Raw genomic sequence first — 25272 nt, 5'->3', positions numbered from 1 at the left:
GCATGTGTCACTTACACCTGTCACTTGCCCAGGAATTCCTTAAAGTATCTTGGTCAACTCCTGCACCAATGAGAGGTTTTACTTCTAGTAGTCAGGTGTACCCCTTTGTACCCATGGTACAAAGCCTAGGGCAGCACTTGCCAGTAAATCTGGTGCCGATTTAAGGGGGGGAGGGGGGTATGGTGGTATTGTTCAGGTCTGGTATGGCAGTGTTATCCAGTCACAGCATGGCGGTATTGATCAGGTCTGGTGTGGCGGTTTTATCCAGTATGATGTACCTCCCTTCCCTGTCTTTTCCCCCCTCCACCCCCCACCAGGAAGTGTCCTTACTCACACAGACCTGATTACTGTCCTCAGCGTCCCCAGGCAGCTCCTTCTTGTGAGGATGAGTCATCAGCAGGAGGGCTGCTCTAGGTCCTGTTACACCAGCCTCCCCTTCCCAGTCCAAGTCATGGCTTGCAGTTATTCAGCCAATGAGAGCTAAGCAAGCTGAGTCACCTGACAAGGCAGGGGAGGGGGGAGGCTAGTGTAACAGGAGAAGGAGCTGAGAGAAGAGCTTGGTGACGGTGACGACAGTAATTAGGTCTGTGTGAGTCAGGACACTTCCTGGTGGGGGGTGGAGGGGGGAAAAGACAGGGAAGGGAGGCAGATAGATGATTGAAGCATATTACAGAGTTATATAACTTTGTAATGTGCTTCCATTACTGGGAAAAAGTTTTTCATGGCACTTGTCCTTTAATGTTCCCCATAGCATATATAAACGGTATAGTATATGTATACAGTAGAAATATGTTTATCAGCCAGGCCACTGCTTTTAGAGCAGAGTGGTGGCCAATAACCTAGACAACAAGCTGTCAAGAATGGGAGGAAATAAGCAGCAAATCAGGAGAAGGAGACAAGTTTGCTAAATAAATTTACAAAAATATATAACTTGACAAGTCCTACAAGAATAACTATGTTGGTTGAGATGAAAATACTAATTTCTTCACTAGTGACCTTTAACATTGATCTGTTCACATTGAGGCTTTTTCATTTGTCTGCTTCCAACTACTTAGGTTTTTGGTGCGTTTACACAAAACGATTATCGCTCAAATTTTTGCGATAACAATCACATTTGAGCGATAATCGGTTTGTGTAAACACAGCGAACAATCATGTGACACGCGAGAAATCGTTCATTTATATCTTTCAACAGGTTCTCAAATCGTCGTTGGTCGTTCGCTAAAAATTCACAAATTGCTTTGTGTAAACAGTCTTTCACCGATTCACTTTATGTATGAGATAGGCTTAAGCAATCTTAAAACGATCGCTATAATGAATTTTCCAAATGATATATCGTTCCGTCTAAACGCTGATCGTAATAAAAACATATTGTTACTTTGAAATTGTTAATCGTTCGATTGGTCGAATTATCGCTCAGTGTAACCTCAGCATAAGAGATACAAATGTGTCCACCCTTCCCTTTACTATTATTTAGCTATGGACTTTAGCTATTTCTTATAAAACCAGATTAAGGGTATGCTCACATGTACCGGATCCGCAGCGGATTTCTCGCTGCAAATTCGCAGCAAGATCTGCTGCGGATACCTGCCCAGTAAACTCTATTGGCAGACAAACTTGCAGCAGGATGCACATCCCGCTGTGAGTTTGTCCGCAGCCTGCCCCGTTAACCCGCCCCCCCCCCCCCCCCCCCCCCCCCCCGCCGGCTGGAGTATATACATCACTTTGTCCTCGCTCCAGGTTGCTTCCAGGTTGCTTCCCGGCATGTCCCGCTCAGCCAATCAGTGCGCTGCCCCACCGCAGCACACTGATTGGTTGAGCGGGACGGAAGACCGGGAGCCCAGAAGCAAGCCGGGTATAATATATATAAATGTCTGCCATAAGTTGCACAAAATAGATATTTACAGATGTATTGTGAATGACATGTGGCACATTTATTATGAGTTTTACACACGCAGGCTAAATTCACATGTAATGGATCACAGTGGATTCCATGCTTCAAGTTGGCAGTGAAATCCGCTGCAAATTCTGTCATTCTGAATAGGATTACATATTCGCTGAGGAATTTTCATCCCGCTGCAATATGCAAACCCCTTCCCCCTTAACCCACGGCGGCCGGTGCATACACTACCTGGTCCGCCCTCCAGCCTCTTCCTGTGGCTCCCGACATCCTGATGTCCCACTCAGTGCACTGTCCCACCACAGCCACTGATTGGCTGAGCGGAATGTCAGGATGCCGGGAGCCACAGGAGGAGGCTTGAGGGCGGACCAGGTAAAGTATTCACCGGGCCGCGGGGGTTAAGGGGGATGGCGCTTACATACCTGCAGCGGACTATAATGCTCTTTGTATTTCCTTTATGACCTTCTTTGTACTGAGATGTGCTGAATTGTTGATGTTTGGCTCTGTATGGAGCACAGTTTTGGACATTTTATACTAACTGTTGTAAGGTAATTGTTATATTATTCAAAAATTTCAATAAAGTATTTGAACAAGAAACTATTTATGTAACCCTATTCAGAATGACAGTAAGGAATCCGCAGCATTTCACTGTGAACTTGCAGTGAGAAATCCCCTGCGTATCCGTTACGTGTGAACCTACCATTAGACACATTTTCCCAGTGTCTGACAGAAGTAGATGCAACCCAAAATGCAACGCTGTCCACAAAAATGGGTTGGAGTTGTGAAAGCCATGGCAAGACTTAAATGCAGAACAGCTAAATCACTGGTGCTACAGACTTGGGTTACTATAGGGTTAAAGCGAAACCCTTTAAATTGCTGCATTTGCCTTTTAATCTGCTTGAATGGTCCAATAAATATTTAAAAGGACCCCAGCTGCAAAACATAGAGCTATTTAGGTCAAGCAGAATCATGTAAGTGCCATAAAATAATTAACCTGTTCACTCCCCCCTTAACTGTTTAGCCTCTGCTTTATGTCAGTCAGGTCATCGATAACCCAGTTCTTGAAGCTATTCATCATTCTCGATCAGGTTGTGCATTTTTGAGATTCTTGGTGATCTAATACTGTCACATAAGGGGAATGCTCTTCTTCTATACACTTCATAGAGCAACTTAATTTGTATGAGTGACCTAGTAATTCTATTCTTGCTAAATTATTCATCCTGTGATTTATGGTTCAGAGCATCAAACCAATGAGGTCTGAGTAGAGATCTTCATTTTTGTTCTAAGGTTTGCATTATGATACACAAAGGTATTTCTACTCTTATCTAATGTGTGTAGCAAAATCAAGGGCTACCGACCATCATATCTGTCAATATGTATTTATTGTCCATACACACAGCAGCACCAGGGTAGACCCAGCAGCCTTTTTGGCATATTTAGAATTTGTCAGACGGCTTGTTAACCCTGAAGGCTAGAAAGATGTACAAGAGTTCCCACATTTTATTAAAATAAGCCACCATGCTTCAGTTAACAGACAAAGGCTTGCTTTATACAGCAATGTTGTGCTGTATCTCATATTCTGCACCTGATTACTGTGAAAGAATATAGACACACATGTTTTATTAAATATGTAACTTTTATTTTTTTATTTTTAATTGGACTTTTAGAAATAAAAGGGAAATTTACATGCCATTTCTTCTTCTTTGGTCCATTAACAACCTACAGTTCTGGATAGGTGAAACGGAGTGGGTGGATTTATCAGAACATTCTAAAAGAAAAGGTTTTGTTCATTAGTTGGCTACAAATGAGTTACTTCTGTTACTTGTAGTTCCTCTTTTACTCTACAGTTTCCATCTGTATAGATCCATTGTCAACTATTCCTTCCTTAACCCGGCCTTGCCAGAAGATATTCAGGTCCTTGTTGCAATAAGGCTTCTTAAACCTCTCTTATCCTTGTCTCAAGGAAACCTCAGTTCCTCTGGGTGTAATGGTGTATCCCCTGGCCTGCAGGCTCAGGCTTGGTGCATGGAACTCACTATAAAGCCTTACTTTTTTGCAAAACTAGCAAAAAAATGAAACAAAAACATCATGGCATTTATATGAGCCAAAATGCCCGTGGTCAGATGTGAGTCAGCGGCATTTTATGAAATGCCATACATACTTGGTGTTTTTTACTTTGTTGTTTTGGTTTGACTTTTTTTTCCCCTGCAAACTGTGGCGATCAATGAAATTTCTTACGTTCGTCTCAAAAAACGCCAAAGGCAAAAAAAAAAAAAGAAAAGCTATTCACACCATGCCATCAAGCCATTCAAAAACAACATAAAAAATATCAAAATAATCTGTCAGTTTTTCTGGTATTTTTTTTGGAAGGCCAGAAAAATGGCACACAAATGCTATGTTCCCACAATGTTTTTTCTTGTCCGCTTATCATTTTTAAAATTCTTGATTCCAAAATTACATTGGTTATTTTGAAAAATTGTGTTAACAACTAAAAAATAATGTCTTTTCTCTTTTTTTTTTTACATTGTGGGAACATAACCAAGAGCTGTGTGTGAAGCCACCCTTAGAAGGTCACAAGTTTCATTTGTTACTCATTCAGTTAAAGGACATGGCTTTTGGATAAAGGGGGCTTTGTTTAAGTATAGTGAAACACATATTACATACGATTACAGAGTTGAAAAATTTTCTGAAAATTTGCACTGCTTCATTTTATCATTTGCAGTGTTTTTGAGATCTGCAGAAGTTCCTTAGTGTAGTTTTGGATTAATTAATTAACGTGTCGTATGGACGTTGCAAAGGTAAACAAATTTTCACAACTGTGCCAACTAACATACAGTACTCTTAAATTGCAAGAGCCCATTGCGGCTTAACCACACAGTAAAAAAGTGCAATAAACAAAAAAGGAAAAAATTATCAATTCATCATAAATCATGCAACATAAACTTTGAAATTGACACAAGGGCAAGCTTGTAAATAGCTATGAAAACCGTACTCCTTATGTAATAACCCATTTTACATCTGTGGCTAACTAGATTAAAGTGAAACATACAGGCAAGTATATTTATCAAAAATATCCATGGATGTAAACATGTAAACATGGATGTGACTTGTGTAGTATTTGTGCTTCTGCAGATATTATGCATGTATGGATTCAGGAGATGGATCTCTAGGCAACATGAAAGAGACAGGATTAGCAGTGCTACAGCTGCTATAAATAACAAGCATCATGTGATGGACAGCTACAATACATTACCTGGCAACTGTGACCTCTACAGACCGCCAAAGCAATTATACAAGTGAGAACGTCACCTCTATATTATGCACACAAGGACCTCATGCTTATTACATTAATATGAATAATTAATCTATTAACCCTTTAACAACCCGGATTATTAAAACATTTGCATTTTCATTTTTTCCTCCCCCTCTTAAAATCCATAACTTTTACTTTTCCATCTAGAGAGCTATAGCTACCCTTCATTTTACCCTAAACTATACTGCAAAATAGAAAATAAAATGTTTGTGAGGTGAAATTGAAAAATAAATGCAATTTCGTTTTTTTCCTGTCATTCACTGTGCGGTAATATTGATTTTCTGTATTCTTCTAGTTGGTACGATTACAACGATACCCAACTTTACTTTCCATTATGTTCTATTAAAAAAAAAAAATTAAACTCTCTTTTTAAAAAATTAAATTACCAATTGTTGACCCCTTTTTTATTTTTCGATCTACAGAGTTGTGTGGGAGTACTTTTTTTTTTTTTTTTTTTTGGGGGGGGGGGGGGGGGGTGTTATAATCTGTGGTTTTTATTGGTGATATTTTTTGATTAGATCAGATCTACTGCAGAGCTCCAGCTCCAAAATGTTAAAATTTGTTTAAGGGTAGCTTCACACTGTCCCAACACAGCAGGACACCAGGGAGCAAGGAGCCACAGAACAAGCTGGCCTACTGGCCCATGACAGGATAAGAGGGTGGCGTTTACATACTGGTAGCGGGATGAAAATCCTATTCAAACTGACATTATGGGAATTGCAGCGGATTTTGCAAGAAACTCGCATCGTGATATCCTGCAATTATTTCTATAAAAACACTTTTTTAATCTGAAAGCGTGATGTCATCCATGCCCTAGGCCTTCAGCACCTCTCTTCTTGCTGCCTCGCCCACCCCAGGGACGTAGCTAATAAGATAAGGCATGGGCAGCAAGAATAGAGAGCCACTTCAGGCCTAGGCCCATGGGGGCGTAGCTAGGATTCATGGGGCCCCATAGCAAAAAATTTTAAGGGCCTCCCTCCCTTATGCACAAGACAATTTTAAGGGCCTCCCTCCCCTATGCACAACACAAAGCACTGCACTGCCGACGCGTGTAATAGCACCAGCAGCAAGCAGGGAATGAGGAGCTAGCGAGCGCTGACAGCGCTGGTTTGTGCATTGATAACCTCTGACCTCTGCAGTACATATAGGGGTTAAGCAGAAGGACACATGCTTTTACCTTCTCCCCTTTGCCCCCCTCCTGCACAGGCCCTATAGCAACTGCTTACCCTGTCTCTATGGTTGCTATGCCACTGCCTAGGCCCCGTCTCATTGACACCGCACCACCTAATTAAAAGAGGACAACACCAGGAGATATTTGGACCCCAAGACTGGACATGGATTGACAGCGTCAATGCAGTGGTATTAGCTGTTTGGGCCTGTTGGAGTGGTGGAGTGCCTATAGATTTGCTTCAAGTTGTTTGTTATGATTTTTACTGTATTTAAATGCAAAAATCAAAAATCTGATGAATTTAATAATCCACATTATTTTTGAGGTGGATGTTGCATTTAGCTCTTATCGTTAATTAATTAGAAAGCTGGGTTTATGTTGGGCAGATTAAAGTATAAGACCATCTGATGATTCTGAGAGAAGGCCATTTGGGAATTTAGGGACTAATTGTATTTCTTGTATCTACTACAGAAAGCCATCTGGCCAAATGGTTTGCTCGATAGTAACAACACATCAGGTAAGGCACAGCTACCTTGTTATTTGCTGCGTGCCAGCTGAGAATAAGCTATTTTGGGGCACATACTGTTCCAACTGAATTTTGTCAACATTAGTCCTACTTGCCAAAAATGGATGTTAGTAACCCTTTAGATACTGCCTGCATTACATACAGAATTTGGGGTAAAATATAATATATTTTATGCCTATGGGGGAAGGGATGTTACTGTGTAGTCATCTGCATTTTAGAGTCTGAGGTATTATCCAGGGAACCTTGGGGGTTCCCTGGATATGCAGATGCAGACTAGCCTGTATAATGGCTCCCATACAGTAGAAACGCACATAACACTGAGGACACTTCTTCCCTATCTCTCTGTAACAAACCTTTGGATGATGTAGCTGGATATAGAGCATTAGCAGTCTAATCTGTGAATCCAGCACTTTTATTCGAGAGTATGCCGGAAGCGTCTTTCTCTCCTCCTCACTCATCCCCTAGACCCCACCCATTTCCATAGATTTGTGTGGGCAGTGTAACCTGATCTCAGTGTAGCTGAAAACCTGTTATCAACCTCCTGAAAACAGATTTTTCTTAGTGATGGGCAGTAGATAAGGGAACCTCGAGGACCTGAGTGTGCAACACTGGATTACTTGTGCCTTCAAACGTTTGATGCAGCCCTAAGGAGTCCTGGAAAACATTGATACAGCCTATGGCCCATGGCTGTATCCATGTTTTTTAGACAACCTTACTACTGCATCGAGCTTTTTCAGACACTGGTAATTAAATGCTGCATACTCGCTTTCAGGCGAACCCGAGGGTACTCGAGATGTGCCCATGTCTAATATAAGAAGTGTGAGGGGTGGAGGCAGTCTTAAAAGTACAGAAAGAATCATTTTCCTGATATTACAGAGTTTCATATTTTCTCTCAATATTAATGTAACTATTTTTTGAACTCTCTCAGTTTTTTAACCCCTTAACGACATCGGGCGTAAACTTACGCCCTGGCGCCATGGTACTTAGCGCATCAGGGCGTAAATTTACGCCCGATGTTTCCCCGATCGCTGCGTGTTCACACCGTCATTCCGTTCGGTCTTCGGGTCTTTCCGGCGGTCCTCGTCGTCTTCTTTCCGCTATTTTCGGCTCCAGCCTCGTCATTTTCCAGATTTTGCGCTCTGCTGCCCCCTAGCGGCTGATATGTGTAATACACTTATCAGCAGCTACAGGGATATTCAGAATATAAAAAAAAAAATATTTTTTTTTCCCAAATTTTTTTTTTCTATTTTCCGCACCCTATCGCCGCTGAGTGTTGATCAGCATCGCACGAAAGTGCGCTGCTAATCAGCAACTCCTCCTTTTTGGCGTAGGGTGTTTTTTTTCTATATTCTACTGCCACGGTCTGCTTATAAGTGGCGCACATTGCGGCATTTATCAGCAACTCCTTTGTTGGCGTAGGTTTTTTTTTTATACTTACTGTAAAAAAACACGTAAAAAACACTACATTACACCACACTACATTGAATAAAGTTTGACACTACACCACTACATACCCCATATACTAGTCCCCGTATAAAGATGGCCCCCAGGGTGTTTTCGGCGTCAGAGGGATACGTTATTATTGCCTCCGACACCAAAACAGCCAGTGAGGATGAATGGGGGGATCCTTCTTTCCTCCATTCATCCTCATCATCCAGTGACGTGTCTGGGAGTAGCGTAGCGTACGCTGCCCCCCAGACACGTCTTTTCCGCCAGTACCGTCCCAATAAGAGATCACGGTATGGAGTGAAATTCTACACACTCTGTGAGAGTACCTCAGGGTACACTTACAGATTTAGGGTACGTGCACACTGCGGAATGGCGAAGGATAACCCTTTGTGCATTCCGCAGCTGGCACCCGCCGGCGGACTGATGGAGGCGCGCGTCTCCATCCGTGTCATAGACTCCATGTTATGCACAGGCGGATTCCGTCGTCCATCCAAAGAATGAACACGTTGGACGGAGAGCGGAATCCGCCCGTGCATAGAATGGAGTCTATGACACGGACGGAGACGCGCACCCGCATCAGTCTGCCGGTGGGTGCCAGCTGTAGAGTGTATGAAGGAAGGGACACCCAAATCCAGCCCCAGATGCCCCCTCCCCCCCCATCCTCGGAGTTAGTGGGGAGATCGTCCGGGAACTGATCTTCCCACTGCTGGATAAAGGTCACCACCTGTACGGGGATAACTTTTATACCAGCACCCCCTCTCCCGGTCCCTCGCTGCCCTGTAGCTTGCGGCACGATCCGAACATATCAGAAGTAGTAATAGCGCCCTAATATTTAGCAGCCATGGAGCGGACCCATCGCTTCTGGATATGAAGGACCCCGTATCGCACCAGGACAACATTTTCCAGGTGAAGTCCCCCACACTGGAGAACGGGAGACCCCAGAAGAAGTGCAGAGTGTGGGGTAACAGGGGGATCAGGAAGGACACCATTTTCCCGTGTGACACCTGCCCTGATCCCCCCGGCCTCTGCATACTGGATCGCTCCAAGGCGTACCACACGTCACTGGGGTTCTACATTATCTAAATTCTGTCCCTTATTCCTATTTCAGGGGTCACGTTGATCCGGGGATTATTCTGATCGCCATTATGGAGTCAGGAAGGAATTTTTCCCCTGTGATGAGGCTACTGTCGTCTGCCTCACGAGGGATTTTTGCCTTCCTCTGGATCAACACAGGTTGAGTTTGATGGACACCCGTCATTTCCAACCTTATAAACTAATAATTGGCCTAATACCCCCAAATAAATTAGAATTGTCCCTTTTCCCCAGCTAAATAGGTATGGCCGCCATTCCCATTAGAGGATGCCATGATGCAATTACAAAGCCTCTGTGCGGCCAGGACAGTAGAAACCCCCCACAAGTGACCCCATTCTGGAAACTACACCCCATAAGGAATCTAAGAAGGGGGGCAGCGGGGATATGGCCCCCTGGTGACGGCCACATTTGGGACGTGAAAATGAAAAAAATTGTATTTTTTATTTTCTCGGCACATGTTCTACGTAAGTGCCCGTCACCAGTGGGGTCCATATGCTCACTGCACCCCTTGTTAGATTCCTTATGGGGTGTAGTTTCCAGAATAGGGTCACTTGTCGGGGGTTTCTACTGTCCTGGCAGCACAGGAGCTTTGTAATTGCGACATGGCCTCCATCCTCCATTCCAGCCTCTAAATGGCGCTCTGTCCCTTTGGTGACTTGCCCTGTGCCCATATGGCACATTATGCCCACATGTGGGGTATTTTCGTACTCAGGGGACACTACCCTACACGTTTTGTGTTCATTTTCTTTTTTAACCCCTTGTGGAAATGGAAAAAAATCAAGGCTAGACCAACATTTAGTGTAATTTTTGTAAAATTTTTACTCTAAATTATTAATCTTGTCATGTTTTTTCATTTTCACAAGGGGTTAAAAGATAAAAAAAAAACCCACATGTGGACATAAAGCGCCATGCGGGTGCAGGGTAAGCCTCCAAAGGGAAGAAGCGCCATTTGGTTTTTGAAGGCTGGATTTGGATGGAATGGATTTCGAGGGGCCATGTTGCATTCAAAAGGCCCCTGTGTTGCCAAGACAGTTGAAACCCCCCACAAGTGACCCCATTATGGAAACTGCACCCCTCAAGGAATGTAACAAGGGGTGTAGTGAGCATATGGACCCCACTGGTGACGGACACAAATGTGGAACAATGTGGCGTGAAAATGAAATATTACATTTTTTACACTATAATGTTGGTTTAGCCTTGAATATATCATTTTCACAAGGGGTTAAAAGAGGAGAAAAAAAACAAAATGTGTAGCGCAATTTCCCCCGAGTCCGTAAATACCCCACATGTGGACATAAAGCGCCATGTGGGCGCAGGGCAAGCCTCCGAAGGGAAGGAGCGCCATTTCGTTTTTGAAGGCTGGATTTGGATGGAATGGATTTTGAGGGGCCATGTTGCATTCAAAAGGCCTCTGTGTTGCCAAGACAGTTGAAACCCCCCACAAGTGACCCCATTATAGAAACTACACCCCTCAGGGAATGTAACAAGGGGTGTAGTGAGCATATGGACCCCACTGGTGACGGGCACAAATGTGGAACAATGTGGCGTGAAAATGAAATATTACATTTTTTACACTATAATGTTGGTTTAGCCTTGAATTTATCATTTTCACAAGGGGTTAAAAGAGAAAAAAACACACAATATATGTAGAGCAATTTCCCCCGAGTCCGTAAATACCCCACATGTAGACATAAAGCGTCATGTGGGCGCAGGGCAAGCCTCCGAAGGGAAGGAGCGCCATTTGGATTTTGGAGGTTGGATTTGGCTAGAATGGATGATGAACGCCATGTCGCATTTACAGAGCCCTCGTGCTGCCAGGACAGTGGAAACCCCCCACAAGTGACCCCATTCTGGAAACTGCACCCCTCAAGGAATCTAACAAGGGGTGCAGTGAGGATATGAACCCCTTGATGACGGGCACATTTGTGCCATGAAAGTGAAAAAATGAAATTTTTCCCTTTCACGTCACATTGTTCCACATTTGTGCCCGTCACCAGTGGGGTCCATATGCTCACTGCACCCCTTGTTAGATTCCTTGAGGGGTGTAGTTTCCAGAATGGAATCACTTGTGGGGGGTTTCCAGTGTCTTGGCAGCACGAGGGCTCTGTAAATGCGACATGGCCCTTGAAATCCTTTTCAGTGAAATTCAGCTTCCAAAAGCCAATTGGCGCTCCTTCCCTTTGGAGGCTCGTCCTGCGCCCCCTTGGCACTTTATCGCCACATGTGGGGTATTTCTGTACTCGGGAGAAACTGCGCTACACATTTTTTGTCTTTTTTTGCCTCTTATCCCTTTAAGAAAATGAAAAATTGAAGGCTAGAACAACGTTTTAGTGTAAAAAATAAATTTTTCTTTTTTCACGCCATATTGTTCGGAAAATCTGTGAAGCACCTGTGGGGTCCAGATGCTCACCGCACCCCTTGTTACATTCCTTGAGGGGTGTAGTTTTCTAAATGGTGTCCCTTTAGGGGTGTTTTTTAGGTTTTGACACCCCAGAGCCTCTGCCAACCTGAAGTGGTACAGTCAAAAATGACCAAATATAACGGAGGCGTTGAAATTCACTAGGCGCTCCCTTATATCTGAGGCTTGTGGTTGCGTCAAATAGCGCAATAGGGTCACATATGGGGTATTTCTATAAACTGCAGAAACGGGGCAATAATTATTGGGGTGCATTTCTCTGGTAATAGGTTTATAATTATGAAAAATATTGGATTACAATAAAATCTCTGCACAGAAAATTAAAATTTTCAAATTCCTTACACACTTCGCTTTTATTTCTGTGACTCCCCTAAAGGGTTAAAACACTTTCTGGATGTGCTTTTGCAGAGTTTGGGGGGTGCAGTTTCTGAAATGGGGTGCTTTGTGGGGCTTTCTAACATACAGGCCCCTCAAATACACTTTAAACCTGAACAGGTCCCTAAAAATATCTGATTTTGAAATTTTACTGAAAATTTGGAAATTTGCTGCTAATGTTTTAAGCTTCCTATCGTCTAAAAAAAATGAAAGATAGTTTAATAAATGCCGCCAACATAAAGTAGACATGTTGCTAATGCTATTTAATATATAATTTATGTGGTATAACCACTTTCTGTATACGCAAAAAAGTTTCAAAGTTGGAAAAATGCATTTTTTCACATTTTTTCACATTATTTGGTTTTTTTTCATAAAGATTTGTTATGAGTATCGACTCCAATTTACCAGAAATGTAAAGTACAATATGTCACGAGAAAACAATCTCAGAATCAGCCGGATAGGTAAAAGCATCCCGAAGGTATTAATGACTAAAGTGACACTGGTCATATTCATAAAATTTGTCTCTGTCATTAAGGCCATTTCAGGCTCTGTCCTTAAGGGGTTAAGTAAGTTTTGCATTTCACTTTAAAATCCTTTAAGTTAGGGAAAGGGGTTTAGTTTATACAGAAAATATAAATATAAGGTATTAAAAGCTAAGGGGAATAAAGTATGAAAAAAATATAAGTGAAAGTGCCCGTAGAAACAGGATCTCATATTCTGCCTTTGTTGTGATTAGGTCCCGCTGTGCTTTGGGGGCATTTATCCATTAAGTAGTAATAATACACTTTTGATCATCACCATATCTATTCTTACAATCAGCCAATATTTCACTCAGAATACAAATTATACAAACAAACAATAAACAGTGATATGAATATTCTTTGAAGTGGGGAGAAATATAACATTGGTTAATCTGGGATTACTCACGTGAGGTTTGTGTTGGCAAAAGGTTTGGGGGGGGGGGTACTCAAGGAACTGTAAAATTAATAAGAGACCATGGTCTTGAAAAAGCTTATATGTTGATGCCAAATACATTTTATGCAATAGCCCTTCCTTAGTAAATTAAATAATAAAAATTCAAAAGGGCATTTGTCTTAGGTTAAAGCTGGCATGTCATGTCAATTCTTTGAGTAGAGAGGTGCGGAGAGTGGCGCAGATTCTGTAGAGTGAAAGGGCCCTAAAGCTGGAGAGGATTTTGGATCATTTCAGTCCTACAGATCTGTTCTTTACTCCTGCACAATGAATGAGACAGCTGGGGTGGATATTAGAGCCTGTCCCATGGCCACAGAAGCCAATGTCTATGGGAAAGGTATATGATGTGGCTCTGTACAACATAGGATTCTGTATGCTACTCTACAGCCTTATATGCATGGCTCGGCTGTACGCATAAAGTCTGATGCTTGTGCCTAAATCTAATGACAATGACGAGAAATTTCAATGATTTCCTATGCTATTAACATGAAGGTTTCTCAGTAGTGCAGACACAAAACCTCTTTTCATGTGTCTTAATTTAATTCTCCATGACATGGGACATTTATTTCAAACAAACTCATAAGTAAAAAGACCACTTAAGAAAGCAGCACAACAAACAACATAAAGGGCAAAGAGCTTTCTGATCAAACACTTTGGCAATATGTCTATTACATCTGCTGTTTAAAATGGCTACAATTGTAGTCCATTAGTGCAGTAGTAGATAGTGTGGAGAGACTATAGTACAGCTTTCTCACTTACAGAGTGGTTGTAATAAAAGGGAACTCCAGGGAATCTGAACAAAATGTTGTCAGAAATGTTCTATGTAGCAACTTTTTTTTGGCCGCTGGGCATGTTGCAATAGATTGAAATCACTGCCATAGGAAGCTGCTATACTGTTTACATATGGGCTGCTTAAATAATTATATTACGTCCACATTATATAGGCTGTTATAGGTGCTTATTGAATGATTATTGGGCATATTGGGGCAACAGCAGGTATGTGTGAAATTATTGTGTATTTATATTGTTGAGCCACAGTCTGCACTTTTGAACACAGACCATAATTAATTCTGTCCCTCACAGTGTGTTTTTTTTTTTTAATTGTCTGATCAAGTGTATTTGTGTATATATTTTTTATGGGAAATTGATTTTTCTCGAAAATAAAGATTATGAAATTATATTTGATTTGTTAGAAATATTTTGGAGGTCTTTGTAGGTTATATATCTGCTCATTCTGTCTGCATTTGCAGACCTATTGATTTCTATAACCCCCAGACACATATGTAGGTGTTTTGGATCCGTGTTGGGGCCATGCCACAAAAAAAAAAAAAAAAAACACAAAAAAAACTGACAAGCCATTGTGCGTCCCCTAGTTGGATAGCTCTCCTATGTGAATTAATAGGTAAATGTAAATGTAGATGGTTATGGACACACGTCAGTAGTCCTGTCTGTAGTTGTGGGTCCATTGCTATGGATGTGTCAGTTGGGCCCAATTCACAAAAAAGGGATATGATTTTTGGTCTGTTTGTGCTTTGAAACTTTATCCGGTACATAAAAAAAACACACACACACACACACACACAGTTTATTGTTTTTGGTGCACATGTATTGGAAATCATTTCATTTAATTCACTACAGTGCATAAAAGAGTTTTTAATAAAGTGATTCCTCGTTTTTTCTTTGTTTTCTTTTATTATGAATAGCAGAGTTTTATTTATCAGTGAATTGCATAAAAGTTGAAATCATTGAAAGTTGAAAATAAATTTCACACACTTTCATTTATCCCCCCCTACTAAGTTCCTCTTGCACTAAACATATTATTAGTGAGGTTTCCATATTCACACAAATTTACATATAAAAGATAATACAAGGTAATTAACGATTCTTTCAGCAAGGTTTCAAAGGATGGATTAACTGTACCAATAAACATATTTCTATATATATACTGCCCTGAATACCTCTTCATCCCCAATAATTGTACACACATGGTTATAATGCGTCAAACCAATCTGAAAGCTTGACATTTGGCAGCTTTTCAAATCAATTTATTGCCACTCAAATCCTGTATATAAACTCCTATTCACACCTTTGCCTTTTCAGACACTGTATTATTCAGTAGCATTTACGCATTTACTGTTTCCAATTTAGTCTTCCCACTATACAACCTACCATCTGTTGAAAGCTGACTTTAAGAATATGGTATTTTTGGATGATGATTTGCATGCTGTATGCTGAATATTAGATGAAACTGATAAATGGAATATTAAAAAATGTCACTGTGAAAGGTCGAAACTGTGATTGATCAGCAGGACCACTCTGCATCTCTATAGGCACTCTAGGCGTTGTAGCGTCCATGAGGCACTCTATTCTCTCTAAAAACAATATTCATGCATGGCATGAGTATAATACAGGCCCATAGGTTCTTAAAGGTTTTTTTTATGGCACCTCTGTGTTCCCTCTCACTTCCTGGTTCAGCAGCAGGGGGCGCTTAGTGAGGACAGGATGCAGCAGTGCTGAGATCGGTCTCCCACTGAGATCCCAGATCGACCCAGGGACATCCCCCCAAGTGCCTAAAATGTGAGGGGGAGATATAAGAGCTGTAGATTATACTCACTAGTGATCCCCCAGGTATCAGCCACCGAGTAATGTAACAGCCCGGACACAGCGCACAGAGCGGAAAGAGGTGGTTGGAAACCTAGGCTGTCATCTATAGAGAGAGAGAGAAAAGGGACAAAAAGCAAAACTAAGGAATTTTGCTAATTTAAAGCATTTGCACAATTTTGAACTCTGTTACCTACTAAAAGTTTAGATGATAAGACTATCCCATTACAATTTCTATTAGCCAATCATTAAAAGAATCCTGACATTTTACTCTTATTTCTCCTCTGACATCTTCCTTAAGTTGTTGCATCTCTTATCTGCATCTCTGCAGTATGTTACTAATACATCTATAACAATATAGTACAGTAGAGGGCAGGACTGTAGGAGAAGGCTCAGGCAAGTGGCATATAAGCGGTAACAAAGCAGCACAGCCATAAAACCTGCACATCTGCACAGTGTCTCTGGGTGTGGAACAAGTGGTTAACTCCAGCTCCTGAGATATAAGTTTTAGAGTTTTTTTTGCATTTTAGAAAATAAAGCCCAAAGGGTGTTACCTTGAGCAGCAGAAGCCCAGCAACACTCAGCCTCTTTGCTCCTAACTATTGTCCCTATGCCTGCTTGTAAATGCCGACCAGGGGGAAACCTTGTGGGCTTTATCTTGAAATTTGCATAAAACTTCTAAATTCCAAAACTTTTATCTCAGAATTGGAGTGACATAATAAAATAAGAGTTATATTTACTGAGCCCTATCCTATACTACTTTTACTTCAGCTGGCAAAAAGCTGCTTAGCGGTCCGCTTCAAAAATATTTGTTGATAATGAATTTGAGAATGGAGCATTTTGGGAATTGAGGTACCATTGTATTCTGATATCACCAAAAGTGACTGGTCTCTTGTATTCCTCAAATTACTTGGTAACATTTGGTAATATACTAAGGGCGCTTCAATAAAGATGATTTTTTACTTTAATCTAAATGTAATAGGGTTGTAGTTAAAGCAAAAAAGAAATCTGAAAGTAAATTATCAGTTTAGCACCTGGCTGTGCATGTGTCTTATGTTCCTGTTTTTAAGGTTAAATGTATTTTTGATAAACAGTGTTATTGTTTGTACCGTACATTGGCGCATACATCAGCTAGGTACATTTTGTCTTTTTCGTGTTTGTTTTTGCTGTTATCCTATGTCTCTCACAGTCTTCAGAGCTTCTGTTCTCTAGAGAGTCTGCTTCCTCTAGGAACTGCTTGATGTACTAGTTGCCACAAAAACTTCAGAAGTGACAGTGAGGACAAGCTGCTTTCCTACATTTGTGTAAAGTTTACAAAAGAAAACTTGCCTTTCATTAAATATCAGAGGTAAATTAGCAGTGGCTGCCCAGAAGGGGGTGCTGTAGCTAAATCCTTAATTTCTTGCTTAAAATCCCATTAAGGGTATTTTCACACTGAGTAAAATAGGCGTAATTCCACGGCGGAACTCTCCGCCGCTGAATTACGCCTGCCTCAGTGTGTCCTATCATATCAATAGGAGAGCACGCGCCCGCTCCTCCGCAACCGCCGCTCTCCGCTCAAGGAAGTGACATGCCGCGGAATTCTGCGTATTTGCTCAGTGTGAACATACCCTAATACTCCTGGATAATGATATTGGATGGATAGATTTCTAAATACAGCATGCGGTATGGCAATTATTTTTACATGTTATGGTGTTAAACTAGCATTGATAAAGAGCGTACCTTGTTCTGAAGGACCTGTCTTATCCTGCATTGCACAGACAACCTAATGATTTAAATGTTTACTGTGTAATGCTTAATTTCCCCTGCGAAGGTGCTGCAGATAAATTGATGGGGACATTTTGTGATCATCTTAAGGTGGCCATACACTTTCAATAACTGTTTTTTTGGCCAACAGTTGTCTTTTTCTGACCTCCCCAGACGTGGTCAAAAGATCATGATGCTCTATGGTGAGAAGGCTAAGCTGTAGCTGTGGGGTGTTAAAAATCCAACATGTCTGACCCTACCCTTCAATAATATCAGCTGTCAGTAGAGAGTCAGGAGGCCGACACACACTAAAGCCAGTGGATTCTGTCTACAATCTTAGGTGCATGGGCACCTTTATTGCCAAGGAAATATCTGAAATAGACAAACCCAATGTTATAAAGTAGGGACCATATATCTGATACCTGAAGAAGAGGGTGGTTAACCCTTGAAACACGTAGCAATAAAGAACACATCTGGTTGGCAATAATACTGGGAATCTCTGCCTCTTGATTGACGTGGAGTGACTGTGCCTGGAGGTTTGAGCGCCAAGGAATCCACCATTGTTGCAAGGTTATTTGGATAAACATAACTATATTCTACACCAGTGCTCCTGTATCCCACAATAATAGCATTATAAAAGGAACAGATACGGATACTTGAGATACTTGATGATGTGCAGTATTTCCCGAGAATCTTTTTTCTGAATCTAGCTGAACTGAAGGTGCAGTTAATCCCATACTTACTCCCCTTACTCCTCTACTGCAGCCATTATTTCTATGTTGGTCCCCTGCTGCTCTTCCCGATCAGCTAACTGGTGTCCACAGTGTTGTCCCACCACAGCCGCCTGTTGAGTAAAAGGAAAGGTCCACAAACACAATGACGTGGTGCCTACAAGCTGGGGAGCAAAGGGGGGGGGGGGGTGAGTATATGTTTTGTTTTTCTAGTCTCCAGAGTATTTTTCTAGTAGTATGCAGTACATTTTCATGCAGTATATTCTTTGCTTTTAACTCCACAGTTTTAACAATGCTAGAAGAACTATAATATACAGCATGTTTTCTATAAGAGATTAGTGCAAATGTATAAAACTTTTATGGTGGTAGACTGAATAAAGAAATGCTTAGTGATTAGAGATGAGCGAGTAGTGAAATATTCGACTTTGGAGAATTCGAATCGAATAGGCTCGTTATTCGACTATTCGAATGAATATTCAATCCCATTATAGTCTATGGGAAAAAAAATTCACTGCACTTGGAAATCAAAATTCGACCACTTGGAGGTCCCCCAGTCCCCCATGAAACCTCCCTAAATGATGCGAACACCTTCCAGAATGACACTGGGACATTAGGGGGAGCATGCCTGGGTGCACCCAACACCCCAAATTCGCAGTATAATGCCACTCTCTGCAGTTACGAAGGAAAAATATTTGCGAACACTTTATAAACATTTATAGCAATGTTCACACATTTCGTTCGAATTTCTTGCGCAGTGTTACATGCTTGATTCCAATATGCGTCCGCAGAGCGTCATGTTAGTCGCGCGTATCACGCGTAATGCTGTACGAAAGTTACTGGAACAGTATGTATGACGTGCCTTTTTCTGGGCTACTGGAACAATATGTATCACGTGCCTTTTACTGGGCTACAGAAACAGTATATATCAAGTGCCCTTAGTGGGCTACTGGAACAATATGTATAACGTGCCCTTAGTGGTGTTAAACAGGGACACTATAAGTCACTTGTACACACAGGGTACTGGAATGAATACACCTGCTGATGCTGCTGCTGTTATATCATCTATTTCTTAGCACTGAGAAGTGCTTCTGATTCAGAGATGACTTTTTCGCTTGATCTTAGCCCTGAAAAGGACTTTTGGGTTCTGTAGTAATCCTGCCTAACCAAAACGCTACTAAAACCTATCCCTCCCTGCTGCAAGATCTTTTCCTGGCTAGGTTGAAAACTCATCTGCGGTCAAGAGGCGGGAGCCAAGTATTTAAGATTCAAGGTCATGTGGTTCAGCCATCCAATGAGGGTCTACACCGTTTTCACGCTGCATGCTTACTCCAAGGGTCCCTCACGGCCTCCCTGCATGGTCATTGGATTAAAAAAGCGCCAACTGCAATAAGAGAGCTTTCCAAAGTTTCCTGCGTATTCGTCACACTACTTGATTGAATTCGAATCTTTCAAATACCGCAATATTCGATCGAATACCATCTCGATCGAATCGTATTCGCTCCTCTCTATTAGTGATAATTCATCCTTTCTGCATAATAAAAGACTTATTCTCAATATGCTCCTGTAGTCTGTGTTATTGAGAAGTTTACAGTGTCCTGAACTTGCAACCCTAGCTCCTCTCAGTGACTGCGTATCACACCATAGCATTGACCCCTGTAGCAGTTGATTGAATTGGACAGTTCAGCTGATACATCTACCTGAAGACGTCTCTCATCTTCTATGATGTTATGGCTCCCTGAGAGTAATAAGTGACTCATCCATTGCCACTTGTGATATAGATGATTGCTCTCCCTGGGGCCAGACACTCTGTGTGCTGACACCAAAATAATATCTTGCAAGGGTTACAATCTTTACATGACCTTGTCGCTCTAATGTTATAACATGTATAATTATTGGCTTTCATTTTATAGAAGTCAATTGATTCTCACAATCCAGTTCTATTAGAGCATTGTCAAGTATATAATGCACTTCTGTGAATGGTGTAATGAGAAAAATGATTTTTGAGCACCAGTAATTTATACTTAAACTCTTTACAAGTCTATGTTCACACACTATATAATCAGCCTTTTTGTCACCATGAATGAACATAAATTGGTCATTTTTTGCAGTTAAAAAAGTAAGCCCTTTCTATGTAATAATTGTTACATTAAAGTTTATGGACAAACTGTTATGGAAACATAGACAAAAAGCACTGCACTTCCAGGAAGTTGTATGCTCGTGAAAATTTTATTCAGAAGGGAAGATAGATATCACAATCCAACCAGATCAAGATACACAAAATAATGCAAAAGGGGTAATGCTACGGGCGACGTTTCGGTCGTGCTTCCGACCTTCCTCAGGCCTATGTAGTGATACTGTGAGACAAGTGTGCTGTGCGAGGGATCCCTCGTCTGGCCCGCTCCTTTGCTTATCATCAGAAGGGGCAGGATATGGGGAAGGGGCAGTGCTCCTAACCGTGCTCCAATGCTCAAAACAGTCTTACCGGACTGTGGAACATCAATGAGCACATCCCCTGCGACCCTAGTCCCGCCTGGCCTGCTTGTGGCAGCCACAGGTGGCCGAGAATACAGCCCACTGGCATCCCATTCTCATTGACTTTAATGGGAGGTGCATAAACTGCATGACTTTGGAAGATCAAGAGTAGAGAACCACTATGGTTTTGCTATACATAACAAAAATATGGAGAACTAATACTATTATAGTCTACATTAACAGTATGTAAGATTTTTCTCATATTCATCCATTATATAGGTCATTAATAGTCCTGCCTTTTGGTACTTAAATAATGCAGTACCCATACTGTATATTATATGTACAGTATATAGAGAAATAGAGAGACTAAAACACTATTATTTTAAATTCAAAACTTGGCCACGGTCACCTTATGTAATGTCATTGTCTCTACTTGATAACAAGATTGGACATGCACATGCAAATTATACCTTCAGTATCTGGTAATCTTTGATGCCCATAGCTCTGCTTTGATGTTGTACTTTCTTCAGGGTGGAGCATGTTTTACAGGAATGTAATTTCGTTTTAATGGAAAGCAATTTCTTGACCTATTTTCAGTTTTTAAAAAATGACCTCAGAACATGACACCGAGTCTGTCGCTAACTGTGTGGCCATTGTGTTGCCTTTCACGCCACACCTAAAGTCCTTTTACCTCTTACACTGAAAGCAAAGTATTTCAGATGTATTTCGCCTACAGGATTGAGGTGGGAAGTGGATTTCTGCTTCATTCATAAATGAGGCAACACATCTAAACTGCTAGGAGACTGTAAATGCAGATGGTGCTTTGTTTAAGATATCAGATGTTTTTCACTGTTACTAGTACAAATGCTTGCAGTCCAACCAGGTTGAATCTACAATAGACTACAGCAAGTATAGTTGGGTTGCGGAAGAAACATTTGTCACTTAGCATTCTTTCTGTTTGTTTGTTTTTTCTTCTCAAAATGACGTCCGTCACTTTGAGATACAAACGGCATCAGTCATTTTGCGTTTTAGGCCACCCTTCATTACAATGATGGCTGTTAAGATATTATTCTAGTTAAGGCCCTTATGGGTGTGGCTCTTTTTTGAAAGTCAATTGACGTTAGTAGTAAATAATGGTGAAAAAAAAAAATGTGTGTGAACAACTAAAGGCCCTATTCCATGGAATGATTATCGGCCGTATTCGGCCGATATAGACCATTTCGGCCGATAATCGCCCTGAGGAATAGAAGGCAACGATCAGCCAACATCATTCATGTTGGCTGATCGTTCCAGTCATTTGTTTTTCGATATGTTGAAAAACAAACAACTCATATAGCAGCAATCTGCTGCCGTCGCTCTGTGGAATAGAAGCGTCGTCAGCAGACGCTGCTATATGCTATGGGCTGCCCGGACGATCTAGCGATCACCCGGGCAGCCCCCCCGCAGCTCCTGGCGGCCCTCCCCTGGGACTCACCCGCTCACTGCAGACACCTGAAATAGTGGTGTCAGTGACCGGGGAACGAGGAGAAAACGAGTGTTGACAGCGCTCGTTTGCTCCCCCAGTCGGCCCGTGGAATAGGTCTTTAAAATAATATCCATTGTTTGCAAAAAAATATCTGCCAATAATTATCATGAACATTAATTTGACATCCACACAAATACTTAATGCATTATTTTAACATCCACAAAAATGCTTAACTCCTGTGGTGGCGCTGCAGTGGAATTAAACATGTACTCCATGATTTCCCTACAGATTGCAGCTGATCAGTTATAATGTACCTTTTAAACAGCTTATTGCAAAGGGACTGTTCTAACTAGTAAGGAATTCTCCAATGTGTGCAACCCCTTACCTGTCACTATGGTTCTGTACCCAGCAGGAGTGGCAGCTCACGCAGGAAGATCAGGTTGCTTTGGATATGCCCCACACATGGTGAGTTCTATGCACAAGCTCTATTCTAATTTATAGGGCCTGTGCATAGAACTTGATGACATAACATGAACTCAATTTTCCCGTTCAATACCACAGTTGCATTGGAGTTTTCAGTATAAGTGAATGAGTATTCTTTATAATACAATGCAGTTTTTCCATTGTGGTTTCATAGCAGGTTTAGATCATGCTGTTGTCTTTAGACAGAGCAGAATATTCTAGGCAGCACCTTTTTTATTGTGTAAATTTGCTTCAATAGGAAGGACCTATGGCATTTTCTGTAGACAGCTCTTAGTACAGTTCTTAGAATTAAAAAAAATACCACCTTATAAAGTATCATATATCAATATAAAAAGTTTAAAAAAAAAGTTTGATGGATAATATTGTAAGGCCAGCTGACATCTCCCATTGAATTGTGTATTCTTATTCCAGCTCATATTAGCTGGTATCAATTTGCCTCATGTACTTTTTATCTAGTGGAATCAATTGTAACAGAAGCTAAGCTGTACGTGTAAGGCACAGCAAATGTAGAATGCTAAGAGATTTCATTGATCAATCCTAAATCCCTATTTTACAAGTCTTGTAAGTCATACCATTTTCCCATGCGCATTCTACGTTTATAGCAAAATGTCACTGTCATCGCCCAAAATCTCACCAGGCAGAATGACCTACATTGCAGAGAAGACTATACAATATTTTATAATAAAACTCTGTGTACCTTGAAATCTCACCTTCATGGAATGATGTCTAAATAATTGTTAGAAGCCAAGGGTTGTGTGACCCTCTTATAATTATGCTGATCTTAGCATAGTCTGCCAGTCTTATATATAATTATATACAAGGACATGCTGTATTATTTTCTAAAACACTAAATAATTACATCTGGGAAAAGCTCTGTTAACATCGGCAATGACCACTCTATCACACACTATATACAGTGCAGATTCTATAGGCTCAAATGGCAAAAATAGCCTTTTTATAGAGCCTTGTAAAGAGTCATGCTTTTATAGAGAAACTCTTACCAGGGCATACCCCTTCACATTAGACAAGATAATAAACTATAATAGCTATCTATTTACTAAATTTATATAACAACAGAGATTGCCATTACTCATATCAGCCCCCGTTCCCATTGAGACTGATGATCTAAATTTCATATGAATTTACATCCTCTTTTATGGATTGGTTTTGGGGATTTTTTTCCAGGCACATTACTGTAAACACATGTCCACCTAGGGGCATTTAAGCAGCTGTGGCCTCCTTCAGGCACCAAACTGGGGGTAGGGGGACACAATTTATGTATTGAAAGTGTCATTTGCGTGATACTTTTGTTCATATCTCAATGCCAGATTGTTATTGTTGAAGGTTTGTCATCTACAAACACAACTTAAACACGTTCTGCAGTTCAGGCAGGAGAGGTGTCAGTGGAATAAGCTTAGACTGTCATGCATTTTTGTTCTGTAAACAATTACAGAGTAATTGGATAATGAATTTGTTTCAATATTTTGAGAGCCTGGTCACAAAGGACCTCCAGCAGCCGGTGATTGGAAAATGAGGAATTTCACAAGGCCTGAGGCAGAAAAATAGGCATAAATAACCAATTAGAATCGTTTTATTAACTCCTTACTACCCTGCACTGTAGATTTACCATACTTGTTCAAACAATAGGCAATGGGGGATGGTTGTAATTAGTGATGAGCCAGCATGCTCGTCCGTGCTTGGTACTCGTTCGAGTATTAAGGTACTCGAAGGTGCTCGATGCTCAATACTCGAGAAAATGGCATTATCCTTTTCCTGCATATTTGGGCGCAATTTCTCAGCCGATAAACATGCAGGAGACTCTTTGGTATATCATGCGATGGTGTGTGACCCATACATGTCGATAGCAGCGATTGGTTGGCCAGATCAGATGACCCAGGCATATAAGAATCTGGGCCGGCGGTGCTTGCCTCATATGCATGCTGGAAGAGATTAGGGACAGAGCTGCTGATTGTCAGGGAGAGCGTTAGGGAGGGAATTAGCGTTCCTATAGGCAGGGATACAAGACACAGAACCCAACAGCCCTTGTAAGGGCTTAAAATTTTTATTTTGTTTGGATTACTCCAGGCTGCTGTCTGGGACTTGCAGTGCAGCTACCACGATTTTAGCAGCACACTATGGTGATCGGCTGCTGGCAGAAAGGGGACAGCAGGTGGTGCACACAGACCCCAAAGAAGTCCTCAGTACTATTTTATTTTATTTTTTTTGTGGCTGGTGCTGCTGCTGTTGTACATTATATTGCTGTGATTTGTAGTACAGCTGCATAGAACCTCACTGCTCATTGTCCTGTCATCTGCAGCCAGTCTGCTTTCTTTTTTAGTGCAGTCATATCCAACCTCACTGCTCATTGTCCTGTGTAACAGGTGGCATACACCATAAAGGACCACTTAGACACAGACTCTATACGACAACCTCCAAAAAACTAGTGGAACCAGTATCTTTTGTCACCTACAGCCAGGTTCTGAGGTTGACAGGTTTTCACGCAACCTTCCCTGGCCCGAGCTTGGGTCCCCTGCAAAAATGCTTGCGTTTCCCATTGACTTCAA

At 41.3% G+C, this 25272-nt stretch overlaps 1 protein-coding gene across 1 annotated transcript in view; it reads left to right on the top strand.

Moving 5' to 3' along the window:
* Positions 1-25272, top strand: part of PPP1R1A (protein phosphatase 1 regulatory inhibitor subunit 1A) — a 132372-nt gene that overhangs the window by 37389 nt on the left and 69711 nt on the right. The window contains exon 2 of the mRNA XM_069972217.1: positions 6852-6897. Within this exon, the coding sequence (XP_069828318.1) occupies positions 6868-6897 (30 nt within the window). The 5' untranslated portion in view covers positions 6852-6867. The remainder of the gene's footprint in view (positions 1-6851; positions 6898-25272) is intronic.

The sequence above is a fragment of the Dendropsophus ebraccatus genome, chromosome 5 (assembly GCF_027789765.1).
Source record: "Dendropsophus ebraccatus isolate aDenEbr1 chromosome 5, aDenEbr1.pat, whole genome shotgun sequence".
Lineage (NCBI taxonomy): Eukaryota > Metazoa > Chordata > Amphibia > Anura > Hylidae > Dendropsophus > Dendropsophus ebraccatus.
The sequence above is the reverse complement of the archived record's forward strand: the minus strand, read 5'-3'. Positions and strand labels throughout refer to the sequence as shown.